General features: G+C 48.4%; 1 protein-coding gene across 1 annotated transcript in view; it reads right to left on the bottom strand.

The window, feature by feature from the left end:
• Sptb (spectrin beta, erythrocytic) overlaps positions 1–14550 on the bottom strand; it is a 69285-nt gene that overhangs the window by 28942 nt on the left and 25793 nt on the right. The window contains exons 12-20 of the mRNA XM_046461778.2: positions 14150–14300; positions 12603–13473; positions 11458–11595; positions 5392–6148; positions 4745–4947; positions 4553–4643; positions 3227–3373; positions 1001–1264; positions 429–635 (exon numbers count right to left, since the gene is read on the bottom strand). Coding sequence (XP_046317734.1) covers positions 429–635; positions 1001–1264; positions 3227–3373; positions 4553–4643; positions 4745–4947; positions 5392–6148; positions 11458–11595; positions 12603–13473; positions 14150–14300 — 2829 coding nt within the window. The remainder of the gene's footprint in view (positions 1–428; positions 636–1000; positions 1265–3226; positions 3374–4552; positions 4644–4744; positions 4948–5391; positions 6149–11457; positions 11596–12602; positions 13474–14149; positions 14301–14550) is intronic.

Here is a 14550-nt window from a genome sequence, read left to right as displayed (position 1 = left end):
GTAACCATCAAGGGCCTGAGAGTGCATTGTCAGCAGTCTCCCTGGTTCCTCCCAACACCCATTAGGGTCCCCCACCCACTATTTTATAGATAGGGATGTTCTGATATTTTGAACTGAGGTTCCAAAGAACTTGTTCCTGGCCAGACTGTGAGCAAGCCATAGGCTGGATCTTGAACCCAAGGCTGTCTGAACCTAAATCCCAGGCTCATCACCATCAAAATCAGCCAGGGACTAATGAGTTACCATCCAAAAAGCACTGGCTTGGCTTGGCTTCCCAAATTAATGCAATCATCACAGCAACCCTATGAAATAAGTGGGTGAGATGAGCAGTCATCTGCTGCCAAGAACTGCTGTGGGCAGTGGCCAGCTACTCCTGGTAGCAGCTGGCGGTTCAGCCCTGGGGGGTGGAAAGGCTGCAGCCCACGCACCGTCTCATCCTCTAAGTCGCGGCTGATCTGCAGCTTGGCTTTGGATAATTCCAGCTGCTTCCTCCTCTTCCCCAGAGGTTCCAGGAGGTCCAGGAATCTCTTCTCGATGCTCAGGTCAGCGTCTCCCGCCTCTTCTCCCAGTGAGGGTGCCTGGCCAAACAGCTCCTGCAGCTCCTCCTTCCGCACATTCACCTGGTCCTCCACTCTCTGAGACACAATGGGATAGCACAGCACTGGCCTCAGCACCTGGGCAGTCCCTCGTGGCTCTCCACCCATCTATCCCCCGCCTATCCTGTTAGCCCCAGCTTGAGCTCAGCCTCCTCTAAGAAGTCTCCCTGGCTGCCCTCACTCATCCTTCCCTCCTCTGAGTACCTGCCCCATATTTCTTATGCATCCTTTTATTGGAGCGTACTGCCAAAGGGGTTAGGGGATGGATTGTGAATCATAAGACATTTTCACATGATAAAAGCAAGTCCACCAGGAGGAACAAAGGCACTTGCTTTATGGTTTCAGGTTTCCTCCCCAAGATCTTTCGTAGTCTAACAGTTTCAGTCTACAGCCTGCTCACGTGCCTTCAACTTAGCCAACATCCGGTTGACACTGGTCAGGTCCTTGCCCGGGTCATCCGACCGAAGCTGGTCCTCCATGGCGCTGATCCATTTGTTGAGGTCGGCGTGGGTCTGCAAGCGCAGGTCGGAGCTCCTGGCGGCAGAGAGTTGTAGGGTCTTCTCCTTGGTGGTGGCTTGCAGCTCATCCCAGAGCCGGTGCAGTGTGTCCAGCCTCTGGGACACCACGGCTTCAAATTGGGGCTTCTCCTCCTTCAGCTGCCTTCCTTCCTGTGGGGGAATGGAGATAGCTCACCCTCTGAGGCTTCGGTGGCCTCTGAGCAGTCCCATTCCAGGCTGTTGCAAGGGGCTTTTGGAGTGGAGGTCAGTAAGGCAAAGAATCAGCACAGAACTTGATTTGGTAAGGTTCCACTGAAACGGATCTGAGCCCCTAGAATCATTGAGGGTAAACAATTCAGGGAGACCACTGTACGGCGGGCTGGAGATAGGGGTCAGCTGGTACTGAAAACACAAAAGATTCGTGATCTATCCAGGTTCAAGCATCCCAGAAACCTTACTTGGGGTTCCAGAGGTTGACGTTAACCTTTGGTGATACGTTTAATTATTGAGGTTGCCTTATCTGGTTTTTGCCTGTCTAAGAGTATTTTTATGGGGTGCATATCATGCGATAGGACTTAAGCCTAGAGGCATATACAGCCAACAGTAGTCAATGTTTATGGAGAATCTTTTATTTTTATTTTATTCCTGAATTTATTTATTTGTTTTGGTACTGAAAACTACTGAGCTACATCCCCAACCCTTTTATTTTGATTACAGGACCTTGCTAAATTGCTGATGTTGGCCTTGAACTTACAATCCTCCTGTCTCTGCCTCCTGAGTCACTGGGATTACAGGCATGCGCCACTACACCTGGCTTATCAAGTCTTACAATTGCCAAATACTATCTTGAGTTCGTTACTTGTCCTTAAGTATTCAGCACTCAACTCCATTGCTTATGTGCTATTATTATCCTTATTTCAGAGGTGAATCTGAGGCTCAGGGAGGCAAGGGAGCCAAATTATCTGGCTCCAGAGGCTGCACCATTAACTGTTGCACAGCATGGCTTTGTGTGGACCCTAGGCCTGCTTCTTCCTGGACAGAAACAGCAGGCTGAGCACAGGGACATGATTCCCAGATCTAACCCCTGTTACTGGGCAAGCTCATTAGAGAGCAGTCCTCTATCCAGAGGACTATGAGGGCTATGAATGATTGCTTCCTGGTAATTTTGCCCATCCAAACAATGAGGGTTAATAGCTTCCTTGGATGACTCTGGTCATTTCATGTATTCCCCTGACCGTGTCAGGACAGTACTGGAGTCCTGGTAAGGATAATAAAAGGCAAACAGAAACATCTACTGTCCTAGCACGGATGTTGAAAGCTCCAACTGGGTGTCTTCACTGCCCTGGACTGTCTCAAATCAGGGGATCCAGAAGAGGCACCAGTTATGACCAGACTTAATAAGACTTGCTGGGGCTGGGGTTGTGGCTCAATAGTAGAGTGCTTGCCTGGCATGTTTGAGGCACTGGGTTTGATCCTAAGCACCACGTAAAAATAAAATAAAATAAAATAAAAAAGATATTGTGTCCATCTACAACTAAAAAAATTTTTTTAAAAAAGACTTGTTGAATCGGGATCTCTGAAGATTGAACAACTATTTAGAAAAGTTTTTTTCACTGCCAAATTCTATACTGTCCAGCAAGCTTCAGGACAGTGTCTTTGTTGTGGGTGAAGCCCTATTCTCATGCATATATCTGTTATGGTTGAGATATTTAGTGTCCCCCAAAAGCTCATGTGTGAGATAATGCAAGAAAGTTTAGAGGAGAAATGATAGGGTTATGAGAGTTTTAATCTAATCAGTGCATCAATCCCCTGTAGGAGGTAGGGTATGGCTGGTGGAGGTGGGTTCCTGGGGCTTGCCTTTAGGATCTATATTTTGTCCTTGTTGAGTCGAAACCTCTCTCTGCTTCTTGGTGGCCATGTCTTGACCTGCTTTCCTCCACCCCACTTTTCGGCCATGAAGTCCTGCCTCATCTTGGGCCCAGAGCAATGGAGCCATGAGCACCAAATAAACTTTTCCTCCTCTAAAATTGTTCTTGTTAGGTTTTTTTAAATTGTTTTGGTCCCAGCAACAAAAATGCTGACCAAAACAATATCTGAGCAGAGAGTTTCCCACCACCCACTCATTCTACTTACTGCATCAATGTTCTCAAGCCACCCTTGGTGGGACTCCAGCTCTGCTAGAAATGCCTGGTGCTTCAGCCATTTGTTGTGAAGATTGCGAGCTTCATCGTAGGAGATATCCGGGGTAGTCAGCAATTTGTCATTGATCCAGAGAGTAAGCTGTGGGCAGAAACAGTCTGATGGTCTGATGGCGGGTTGTCATTGCCAACTGCCAACATTCCCTGACTGTACATTTTTGACCAGAAAGAGATCCAGGGGAGGAAGCATGAGCACAGAAGAGAACTAATCTCTTAACTCTGGATCCCTAGGCTATAATGTGGCCATAGATATATTTTCCTCACTAGAGAGTATGTGATGTGAGACCAGGGATTATTTATTCTTCTCTCCCTATTTCCAGGATCTAGCACAGGGTCTGGTATATTATAGGAGCTCAGTAAGTTTTTACTGAATGGATGGATAAAATCCCTCCTTGGCAGTAGGTTGAGAAATCATTAATAAACAGAGAGAAAATGGTATGTGAGGGAGAGGCCAGGGACAGATCCTATAATTAAAAAGAAAGGAAGAACTGTGATGAGCATTCAATGCTTCCAAGATGTCCTGGCACCATACCAAGCTTGTCTTGTGCCAAGGGCAGAGGGAGATGAATACAAAATTGTCTGGACTAGGAAGAAAGGGGATTGTAGGGAGGAAGTCAGGGAAAGCCCCATGACAAAGGAATTCCTGTCAATGGAAGGACTTGGGAGGGCAGATTAAAGTCTTTCCTTATAGAGTGAGTCCCAGATGAGCAAGGACCTTCTGAGCCAGCAGTTTTCCGACTGGGAGATTTGTTTCAGATGCATCCTTCTCTCCCCTGTTCCTTAAGGTCCTGACTTAACAATGCCCAGGTGGGGCCCAGGAGTCTGCTTTAACAAGGGCCAAGACTGGCTCCACAATTTGTAAGGCCCAGAGCAAAATAAAGATGTTCAAAGGTATCACAAGTTTTCAGATGGCAACAGCAGGACATTACCAAGCACAGGGTTACACGCTCTTGAAGCCAGTCCTGTTCAGGCCCTTGGGTGATTCCAATATAGAGAATTCTCAGACTACTCCTTGAGAATCCCTATCCTAAATCTGGCCAATCAAAGGATGACTTTTTGGATTGGTTGGGAGGTGGGGGGAAGGAAGGATGTGGAATTGAAGATTAAGAGGATGACCTAGGCTGCTGAGGACCCTCAGTTCTCCATTCGTGAAATCCTACCACTCCTAGGTGAGAAAGAATTCCTGTGACCTCCCACCTCTAGGTCACTTTGCTCCCAGACAGCAATCTCCTGGAAAGCGAGCCCTGCCTGATGGCCTCACCTCCTGGCAGTTCTGGAGGAAGTTCTGTAGCTCTAGGTTGTCTCTCAGAAGAACCGAGAGCTTCTGGGCATTCTCATTGTTGTTCTGGTGTCTAGAAGGGAAGCCAAAACCCATCACCATAACGCTGAATCTGGGCCCTTGCCCAACACCCCAAACCCCTGGGTAGTCTAGGTAGCTCGAAGCAGAGAATACCTTTCTTCAATCAGCTGCACCTTCTCCTTGATCTTGTCAGAGTACAGGTTTCCTTCAGCTACCAGCTTGTTTCCAGAGTCCACGGGACTCAAGACCTTTTCCCGGTTGCTGTCCATAGACACCAAGAAATCCTCGAACTTGCGGATCCCAGCCTCTGCACCTTCTAGGGAGTCTGGGGGCTCCGTGTGAGTCAGAGTGTATTCCTGTGAAGGAAGTTTCCAGACAAGGCATGAGGACTAGCTGAGGAGGTGGTGAGGGCTCCTGCCAAGCAGTAACACCACATGCAGTCGCAGAGGCTGAGGTGTGAATGGCATCCCTTAGAATTGGGCAAAAAGAAGACTCTATGCTGGGGCAAAGAGTACCCAGGGTACCCAGTGAACGGTGTGTCTAAAGTCACACGGAAAGGGAGCCAACCAGGGCAAGATTCACTTCTGTAACTTCTGACTGACCCGAGAACAAGACAGTCTGGGACTCAAGGCTGGAAAAGGCACATGAGGAAGAAGAAAGAGACCCCATCCCCACCCCAGTTAGTCAGTATGAAGAGCCCAAGGAAAGCATCATTTGGCCCCAAAGTTCTACGGCTCATTTGAAGTCTCACCACCAGTGACGTTGCCCCAAGAGAGCCCCAGCCCTGCATGCCCCTCTACCTGGCTGCTGAGGATGGCTTCGGCCTGCTTGGCATCTTTCTGGAACTCCTGAAAGCCGAGGCACTGTTCGAGGGAACGGCCGCGGCTCTCCCACATCCGGCACAGGGCGTCCCAGCCCATATCCAGACCCTCCAGTCGCTGGCCTAGAAGCACGTACTCTGGGTCTGTCTGGCCTTGGATCACCTTCTCTCCGGAAGCCTTCACCTTCTTGAAGCTTTCTTCGTGCCCGTCAATCTCATCCTTGATGGATTTATGCTGCTGCAGGAGCTGCTCAGCCTCTGGGAATGACTCAGGCATGTCCTCAGAAGCCACAGCCTTCTGGGCCAAGGACAGCCAGGTCTGGAAGTCATCTAGATCCTGCAGGAAGGTCTGCAGCTGACTGGCTTCACCCAGCGAGGCCTCCTGGCCCTTCAGGGCTTCCTGCAGGCCCTTCCACAGCTCCTCAACATATGCCTGCCGCGACCCAATGTCCTCCTTCAGTTCGGGGTGTGACTCCATCAGCCGCTGAGACTCACGCTCTAGGGCACCCACGCGGGCCTGGATTGCGGCCACATCACGCTCCAGTCCTGTCAGCTTTCTCTGGATGGCAATGACACCTGCCAGGTCCCGCCCCAGGTCCTTTGTAGATTCCACAACACTCGTCTTGTCTGATATCCACTTGCCGGTCTCCTCACAGTCCACGCAGTAGTTGTGCACCCTGAGGGCTGAGTCCACCGCCTCCCGCCGCTCTGACACCATGTTCTGGAATTCCTGCCACCTGCCAGAGTGGGATGAGACCCCAGAGGAAAGAGATACCTTGTTCCTTAACTCTTCCTAGAGAGTATCCCTTCCCAGATTTCCACCCAGTCCCCACCATAGACCTTGTATGCTGAAAAACAAAAAGTATCTACCTAACAAACTGGATGAGCAAAATTCATTTGTCTAATTTTACTCAAGAGATATCTAACCAACAATCAGATCTCTGATCAGCAAGGGGCAAGCAGTGATGTGATTCCCAACCACAGGTAAGGGAACTTGCAAGTCGAGGTCGCACGTGTAGCTGGACTTTGGGCATACACAAAGTTCAGCTTCTCAGTGGTGCAGAAGCAACAGGCATTCAGTAGAAACCATACTTTGAATTTTGATCTTTTCCTGGGCTATTGATAAAAATTACAATATTCCCTGGAGATACTGGGCAGGGGCAGTGGGCTGCTGTTCCAGTCAACCATGAGACCATGAGGGTAAATAATGGATGCTTTCTGGTGTTCTGTGTTCTAAACTAGGATGTTTGGTAGGTTAGGCAGAGAAAATGCATTTTTTTTTCTTTTTTGAGGCAGGGTCTCATTATGTTGCCCAGGATGGTCTCAAGGAATCCTCTTACTTTAGGTTCCCAAGTAGCTGGGAGTAGTGCCACTGTGCCTGGCCAAAATGCATTGTCTACTTAAAATATTTTCAGTTTACAACAGACTTTTCAGGCTGTAACTCCATCATAAGTCACGAAGCATCTGTATACAACTTCCCCAGAGTTTTAGAAATGTTGAAAATAATTAGAAAGCTCACTTGATTAACTTCAAGGATACTTTAGGACATAAGAGTGCCAGAGAAACCCTGCCCTGCCCAGACATGTTAAAAATTCCCTAGAGCCTAAAAGAAAAGAGGCCTGGTGAAAAAGAGCAGGAGGAAGAGGAAGAAGAGAAAGAGGAGAGGGAGGAAGACTTTGGCTGGGATCTTAATTAAAATAGGTAACATTATCTTAACCATCAAGTGCAGTGTTGCTATGAAACAGGGAAATATACCAAGGACCTGGGTTGCTCCACAGCACATAAGCCTCTTTTAAAGAGTTACCCATCAAGCCAGGCACGGTGGCACACACCCATCATCCCAGAAGCTCAGGAGGCTTTCTGCTGGAAGATCATGAGTTCAAAGTCAGCCTTAGCAATTTAGTGAGGCCCTAAGCAACTCAGTGAGACCCTGTCACTAAATAAAATATAAAAAGGGCTGGAGATGTGGCTCAGTGGTTAAACACCCCTGGGTTCAATCCCCAGTACAAAAAAAAAGAGTTGCCTATCAGCTAGGCCAGATTACTAGAGGTACCTCCCTGGCCCAGGCTTTCTCATTCTGCACCATTATAATATATAAGTACATGAGAGGATGTGCACTGCTCATGCACCAATTGAACCCATCTCTCTTCTATTACCCACAAGGGAATGAAGCATTAGATTAGACTTTGGAAGAATACTGACAAAACCAGATCTTGAACTATGGAGTATATGACTTAGAGAAAAAAATAAGCCAAGCTCACAAAATATCTATTGTATAAAGGACCGTGTACATGGCACAAGTAAGGCAGAGAGGATGAAGGGAGCTGTAAGGAGTGATGAGGAGATGAGGACAGATTTCACAGACGCCACCTGAGCTGTGCCTCCACTGAGGTGAGCTATTTAAGAAGAGGACCCTGAGGGGCTGGGGCTGGGGCTCAGAGGTGGAGCGCTCACCTAGCATATGTGAGGCACTGGGTTCGATCCTCAGCACCACATAAAAATAAAAATAAATATAAAAGTATTGTGTCCATCTACAACTAAAAATATTTGAAGAAGAAGAGGAGGAGGAGGAGGATCCTGAGACTCTCTTTCATCTTTGTATCCCAGCACCCAGGTGTTGGAAGTGGAGGGCCTAGGTAGACAGGCCAGGTGGAAGGCACTGTGTCATTCCCAAAGTAGACAACAGTGGATAGTCTGCTCTGAAAGACAGGTCTGCAGAAAGAAGGCTTTCCCATGGGAAGGGATTGGGAAGACCATGAGAGAGAAAAGCAAGACCTGAGGACTTCTCAGCTCTCCTCCTAGATGATGAGGTCCCTGTGCTCTAAGGGGATTCTGTGCCTGGCACACAGACGCTCCTCTGAGGGTGGGAAGCCAGGGGAAAGAAGCTGAAGGCTTTCTCCAAGTTGGTGTAAAATCATTCTGAATTGACAGTGAAATGCCCCTGCAAGAGGGTCTGGCTGTGCCCCTGGGCAAGAGGTCCCAACGTGATTGTCCAGGCCTTTCCTGTGTGGCCTCCATGCAGCCACCAAGTGAAGCCCCCATAAGGAGAGAAGCTGGGGTTGGGTCTAGTCTTCCTCCCAATCCACACTTTCCTCTTACATAGCACCATCTCCAAGGAGGAAGTTGGTATATCCACTCTATTTACTGGCATCAGGCAACACTGGGAACCCAGTGTTGGTCCTGGGCCCAAGATTTTTTAGAAAAATCTTGGTTAACTAGAATGCAGAGTGAAGATGATCACACATTCGATGAGCATTTGAATGACTCATATGTGCCAAGTAGGCAGAAATATTTCAGCTTTGTCCCTGTTCACTCATTCACTAAGCATCTGTCACACAACTTTCACATGCTGTGTGTAGTACACTGACCTGGGCACTGGGAATATGGCAAAGAACAGAAAATCTTGTTTTCACTCAAGTGGGCAGGGATGAATACATGCATCTGTAATCACCAAGAGTGATAACATGCAAAGAAAAAAAAATAAAGCCAGATTATGGTACAGAGGCAGAGAGGACTGGTGAGGACAGTGTGCTTCTTTCATGGGGTGGTCAGGGAGGGCTCTTCCAGTAAGCTGACATGGAGCCGAGGCCTCAAGAATGTAGGAAAGCAGGCCAAGTGGATATCTGGGAAAAGAATATTCCAAACAGAGTGAACCTAAGACCAGAATGTGGTTGTTATGCAAAACATGGTGGGCATAGGTAGAGATAAAGCCCTTTGTTTGCCTATAGGAAAAGTAGGCAAGTCCTTCAGCTCACACATACATACAGTCCTGCACATATAACGATATTTCATTTGTGATGCCTACCACTTAAGAAATATGTTGCAGTTGTAGAAAAGTCACAGTGCAGCATGTTACCTACCTGGTTGTGGTGATGCTGGTGTAAGGCCTACTGCATTGCCGGTTGTATAAAGTCTAGCACACACAATTACATACAGTACATAATACTTGATAACAATAATAAATGACTGTTACTCAGTGGTATTTTTTTGTGGTGCCAGGTATTGAACCCAGGGCCTTGCACGTGCTAGGCCAGGGCTGTACCATTGAGCTACTTCCTTGGTTCTATGTTACTGGTCTACATATTAACTATACCTACTCCTGAATGTTATTTTAGAGTGTGCTCCTTCTGCTTGTAAAAGTTTATTATGAAACAGTGTGCTGTGTCAGCCAGCAGCCTCAAATATTTCATGTTTACCGTGTCTCGATTGCATAATTTTTTCTTGTGCTTGATTTAATCTCATGTTGTTTTGTGCATTGTGGCTCTAGGAACAACAGACTGTAACACACACACATACACACACACCCTTAGAGCACAGGTGTGTTGTGGGCTAGACCATTTAAGTTTACATAAGTACACTCTATCTACAATGGTCACATGATGATGAAATTGCCTAATGACTCATTTCTCAGAGTGTATTCCTGTGTTAAGTGATGTGTGACTGTAATTATAATTCAACGCAGGATGTGAAGCTTGAAACCAGTGCAAAGGAGGGAAAGATCATTTTTCATCTGGGAAAATGGGAAGGAGATGAACTTGCACTGGCCTAAAGGACAGACAGGATAGGGACCAGAGGACAAGCGCAGTGGCAGAGAAGAGCAGATGCAGGGAAGTAGGACTGGGGTGGAGGAGTAGAATAGTTGTTTTGAAAACTATTTGAAGAGCTACACATGGAAGATGAATCAGAATAAATTTTAACATCTCTAAGTATCAGAGTGAACAAAAGCCACACGTACAAGTTCCAGGAGGCAATTTCCACTCAACATGGAATCAGGCATTCTAACCAAAAGAAGTTGCCCAAAAGAGGGTGAGTTGCATTGTGAGAGGGTGGGCTTCCCATGCCTGGTAGACCAGATGACTTCTTGAGCCTTTTCAACTCTCAGACTCAATGCAGAACCATCTTACCGTTATTAAAGCCTCAGATTTTCCCTCATCTAAGAATGGCAGGCACTTTAATATTTTTCACTTGGGATGAGGCATGCATCAGGGGTCTGTAAAGATCAAGAGTCTCTGGCTTCAGTTCACTGTGCAGCTGACAAGTTCTTCCTATCTGGAAGTTCCTCTGATTTAGACGGCTCTAATTTCCTCAGTTAAGCAGCAACTACAATAATCTCTCAGTCTTTCAATCTTTCAATCACTCCCACTGCCTTTCTCTCACACACAACCTAACAAGCTTAAAGAAGAGTGAAGAGGTGTCTCCCTGCTCTGCATAAACACCAGACTTATAAAGGGATCTTCTGAACTACAGTCTCCATCCTTGAGGGCTGAGACAATCAACCCCATTCTAGTAGCCCCAAAGTATCTATCTCACTCCTGCCTGCTTTCCCTTAGGCCCTCAGTGGAGTCTCCACTGCGCAGGTCCATTTCTTTACAACAAGGTCTTCCCTAAGCCCATCTTCCAGATTACCCCAGGCAGAGTGAGGCTCAAGCCTAAGTGTAGAACACATGGCAGTGTGTGTGCAGAGCCTAGGGTAAAAACAGAGACTGCAGGCATTTGCTCTGTCCTTAGAGATCCTTCGAGAACTAATGAGCAATTACATCCTGCACTGAAAGCACCCCCTCTCTAAAGGCTCCTTGGGGCCTGTTTTTTGTTCCAACCATGAAGCTTGCTCGAGGCTCCCTGCTAATTCTCTTCTTCATTCAAGCCAACCTTATTATCGATGCTGCATTTTGGCACAGGCGGGAGCATTCTTTTATGGACAGTACTTAAGAGCTCTCAGAAAGCAATTTTCCCTGCCCAAGCATGTCCAGGGAAATATGGCATGAGTACCATACAGCTGATCTAAATGGACTCAGAAGTCCCTTCCAGCGCAAGTGTCTATAACCCCTTCTATCCATGTGCAGCCATCAAAGCTCAGTGACCGCGGCTCTCCTCCTGGTTGCTCACCCTGCTGCTCACCACAGATTTTCCTCCTAGCTGCACAGCCCCAGGTCTAGGTATAAGACTGTGGCTGAGAAAGACAGGGGCACTGAAGGTACTAATGTGGCACTGCATAGCCACAAGGGATACTTCAGGTACCCCCAGCCCAAGTCCCACCACACCTGACCTGGTGTTCAGGTGGTCCTGGTACTGCCGCACTTCCCCGCTGCGTGGGTGGCCACTCTCCACCAAGCTGTTGGCAGCAAGGTTCACGCTTTCGATCTGACCCTTCAAAGTCTTCATCTCCTGGTCCAAGATGTCAAACCTGATAGAGAAAATGAGGAGCAGTGAGGTGCTTTCTCCTTCTGCTTCCTAAAACCATTTGTTCAGGTGAGGAGGAAATGGGGACAGATATTCTGGCACACCCTTTTTTTCTGGTTCATGGGTTCAATTCTGTGGTTTAGCATTTCCTGGATCAGGTTGGGAGAGGGCTGGTGGCTCCATGGAGAAGTTTGAAGGGAAGGGAGGTCTCTAAAGAGGTTACGGAGTGTTTACGGGCAGAGGAGTCAATCACCCATTGACCACCTGCCACACTTCCAACGTCTTGATTACTGCTCTTGGACCTGGTTCCACTCCCTGATACCCTGACCCAAAGGATGCCCTCTGTAGTGCAAGGATATGCTCCATTCCTGAGTAGACAAGGGAGAGCTGCCAAGGGGAGTGGGCTTTGGAATTATGAAGGTCAGCCTTCTTGGGTAAGAGCCCAGGACCTTCAGGCATCAGTGCGGGGCCACCTGAGCATGGCTCTGGGGAGCAGCCTCTATCCTCCTCTATCCCTGGATTCTGAGCTTAGGCTGCTGAGATGCTGCCTCTCCTCCATGCACACACTGAACATGCCTCCCCTTCCAGAAGGCTGCTGGAATCAGAACACCAGAAGTGAGGGTGGCCTTGCAGACTGCTAGTTTACAAACTGGTCTCTGCAGCTGCTTGGAGTTCTGTGGCTTAGGGACTGTCACAGGACACTAGAACTGGCACAGTCCTAGCTTCACAGCCCCTTTATCCTCACCAGCTCCTACTTTCCACATTCAATTCCTTGAGCAAAGGTTGCTAGAGCTGAGAAGGAACTCAGCAACTGGACTAGCAAATCCCTGTGAGGAGCCCAATGGGTGAAGCGCCCAAAGCCACAAAGCCAGAACAGAACTCAGGGCTCCTACCACCTGAAATTTGCACCAAGGATATCCTTTGACTCTCAGAGACCCCTGCTGACCTAGAGGTGGAAGGTGGCACCCAGGCCTTGGCTGGGGAGGTGAGCAGAGGCTGAGCCCCTCTGACCTGTGCTGCACGACCTCCAGATCCTCCAGGGTGTCTGGGATTTCCATCTCCTTCAGCCACTTTTCCTTCTCGCCCATCCACAGCTCACAGGCATCCGTCTCCCCAAACACTGTATACAGGTCCAGGGCATCCTGTAGCCTCTGCCCACGCAAGTCCGCCTGGGCCACCACCTGCTGGTAGAGCTGCCGGAGGGCCTGTAGCCTGTTGGTCACATCGGGGGAATCCCGAAATTCTTGGGGAAAATCCTGGGCCTGCTGTTCCAGGTGCTCCATCACCCCTCGGCTCTCTTCCAGCTCCTCTAGGAAGTCCTTGTGCTTCTTCCCCAGGGCCCGCGTGGCCCCTTCATCCTGCCCCACATCTTCACCAGAGAGCAGCCGGTGGGCATCTTGCAGCCAGGCCTTCAGATCGTCTGCGTCTCCCTGGAACTGGAAGAAGTTCTCCGCATCCTGGAGATTCTTTTTACGAAAGGCAGCCAGCTCCTTCAGCTGGTCCCACTGGCCCGATACCTCCTTGACGCGGGCCTCTATCCTCGGGTACCCGTACTGCTTGCGTGCAATAATGCCTTCGGCCTCCTGAAAAATCTGCCCCAGGTGGGCATCCAGCCCGCGCAGCTCATCCTCGAAGGCTTTGTGTTTGCGCTGCAAGATGAGCACACTGGTCAGATCCTTGCCGTAGTCCAAGGAGGAGTAGATTTGCTCTTTCTCCTTGATCCAGCTCTCGGCCTCATCCATCTCCCAAAAGAACTTCCAGAGCCTCTTGGACTGCTCTAGCTGTGCCTTCCGCCCAGCTGCCATGTCACTCAGCTCCCCAAAACACTGCTCCAGGTGGCTGACACGGTCCTGGATGATCTGGGGGTCACAAGGTTGGTACCCTGGAATAGGAAGAGGGAGGATGACTATAGGGAAGGGCTTTATTTATAGGCAACTTTCAGCTCGGTTACCAGATTAAGAACCATACACTCTCGAAGCTACTATCTTGTTGGGGCTTTGGGATTGGATGCCAGAGTTCTCAGTTACTCAGAGGTCAGGCCAAATTCTTTATCATTGGTTCCCACTAAACTTTAGGAATAAGAGAGATTAAAAGTTAAATCAGTTCTCAATAGAAATGCATGATACAACATTATTTATTTATTTATTTGCAATATTGGGGATTGCATTCAAACTGCTTGTGTGCAATCATGCCTTGTGTGTGGTGGGCATGTACTCCATCACTGAGCTATATCCCCAGTCCATGATATTAAAAAGTTTAGAATGAAATTTTAAGGAGGCAGTGAGATCTTCTGTTTAAGACCAGAAACTAAAAATTTAAATGGTCTCAGCCATAATGAACTAGCAAAGAGAATGGAAGATGGACGATGTCTTATTAGTGCTCTGAATGTTTCCTGAGTATAGATTCCAAGGCAGCTGCCTGCTATCTGGAGAGCTTGGCTATCCTCAAGTTTCATGCACTATCACTTGATGAAAGAAGCAGAATTCTAAAGATATATCCAAAGTGGGTGTCAGGCCAGAGGATGGGGCTCTGGCCATAGGAGACACCTTTGGGCTCACCTTTCCCCTCAGTGAACTGCAGGGTGGCTGCGATGATGGCCTTGACTTTGTCCCCTTGGATGGCGATGTCAGCCTCCATCAACTTGTGCTTCTGTAGCAAGTCCTCAACCTCCAACAAGTGCTTCCCAAACTCAGCAGACAATAGGTGAGCCTGGTGGAGGACATGATAGAGCAGACAAAAAGAAGTGAAGAGATGGGACCCCTCCCAAGGGCATGTCCATGTATCGGAGCTGCTGCTCAGGACAGAAGAAACTAGCAGGAGTTCATGCAGAGGGTGCCCATTGGAATCACCCATGGACAGTCCTACGGAAAGCCCAAGCCCCGTATTCGTCTACTACATCAGTCTCGAGGCTTGGGCATGTGCATTTTTAGAAAGCTCTGCAGTCAGTCTGATGTGACTT

Source organism: Marmota monax, unplaced genomic scaffold, assembly GCF_021218885.2.
Source record: "Marmota monax isolate L192 unplaced genomic scaffold, Marmota_monax_Labrador192_F-V1.1 WCK01_AAM20220418_F8-fsc00001, whole genome shotgun sequence".
NCBI lineage: Eukaryota > Metazoa > Chordata > Mammalia > Rodentia > Sciuridae > Marmota > Marmota monax.
Note: the sequence above shows the minus strand (reverse complement) of the source record. Positions and strands in the feature narration are given on the sequence as shown.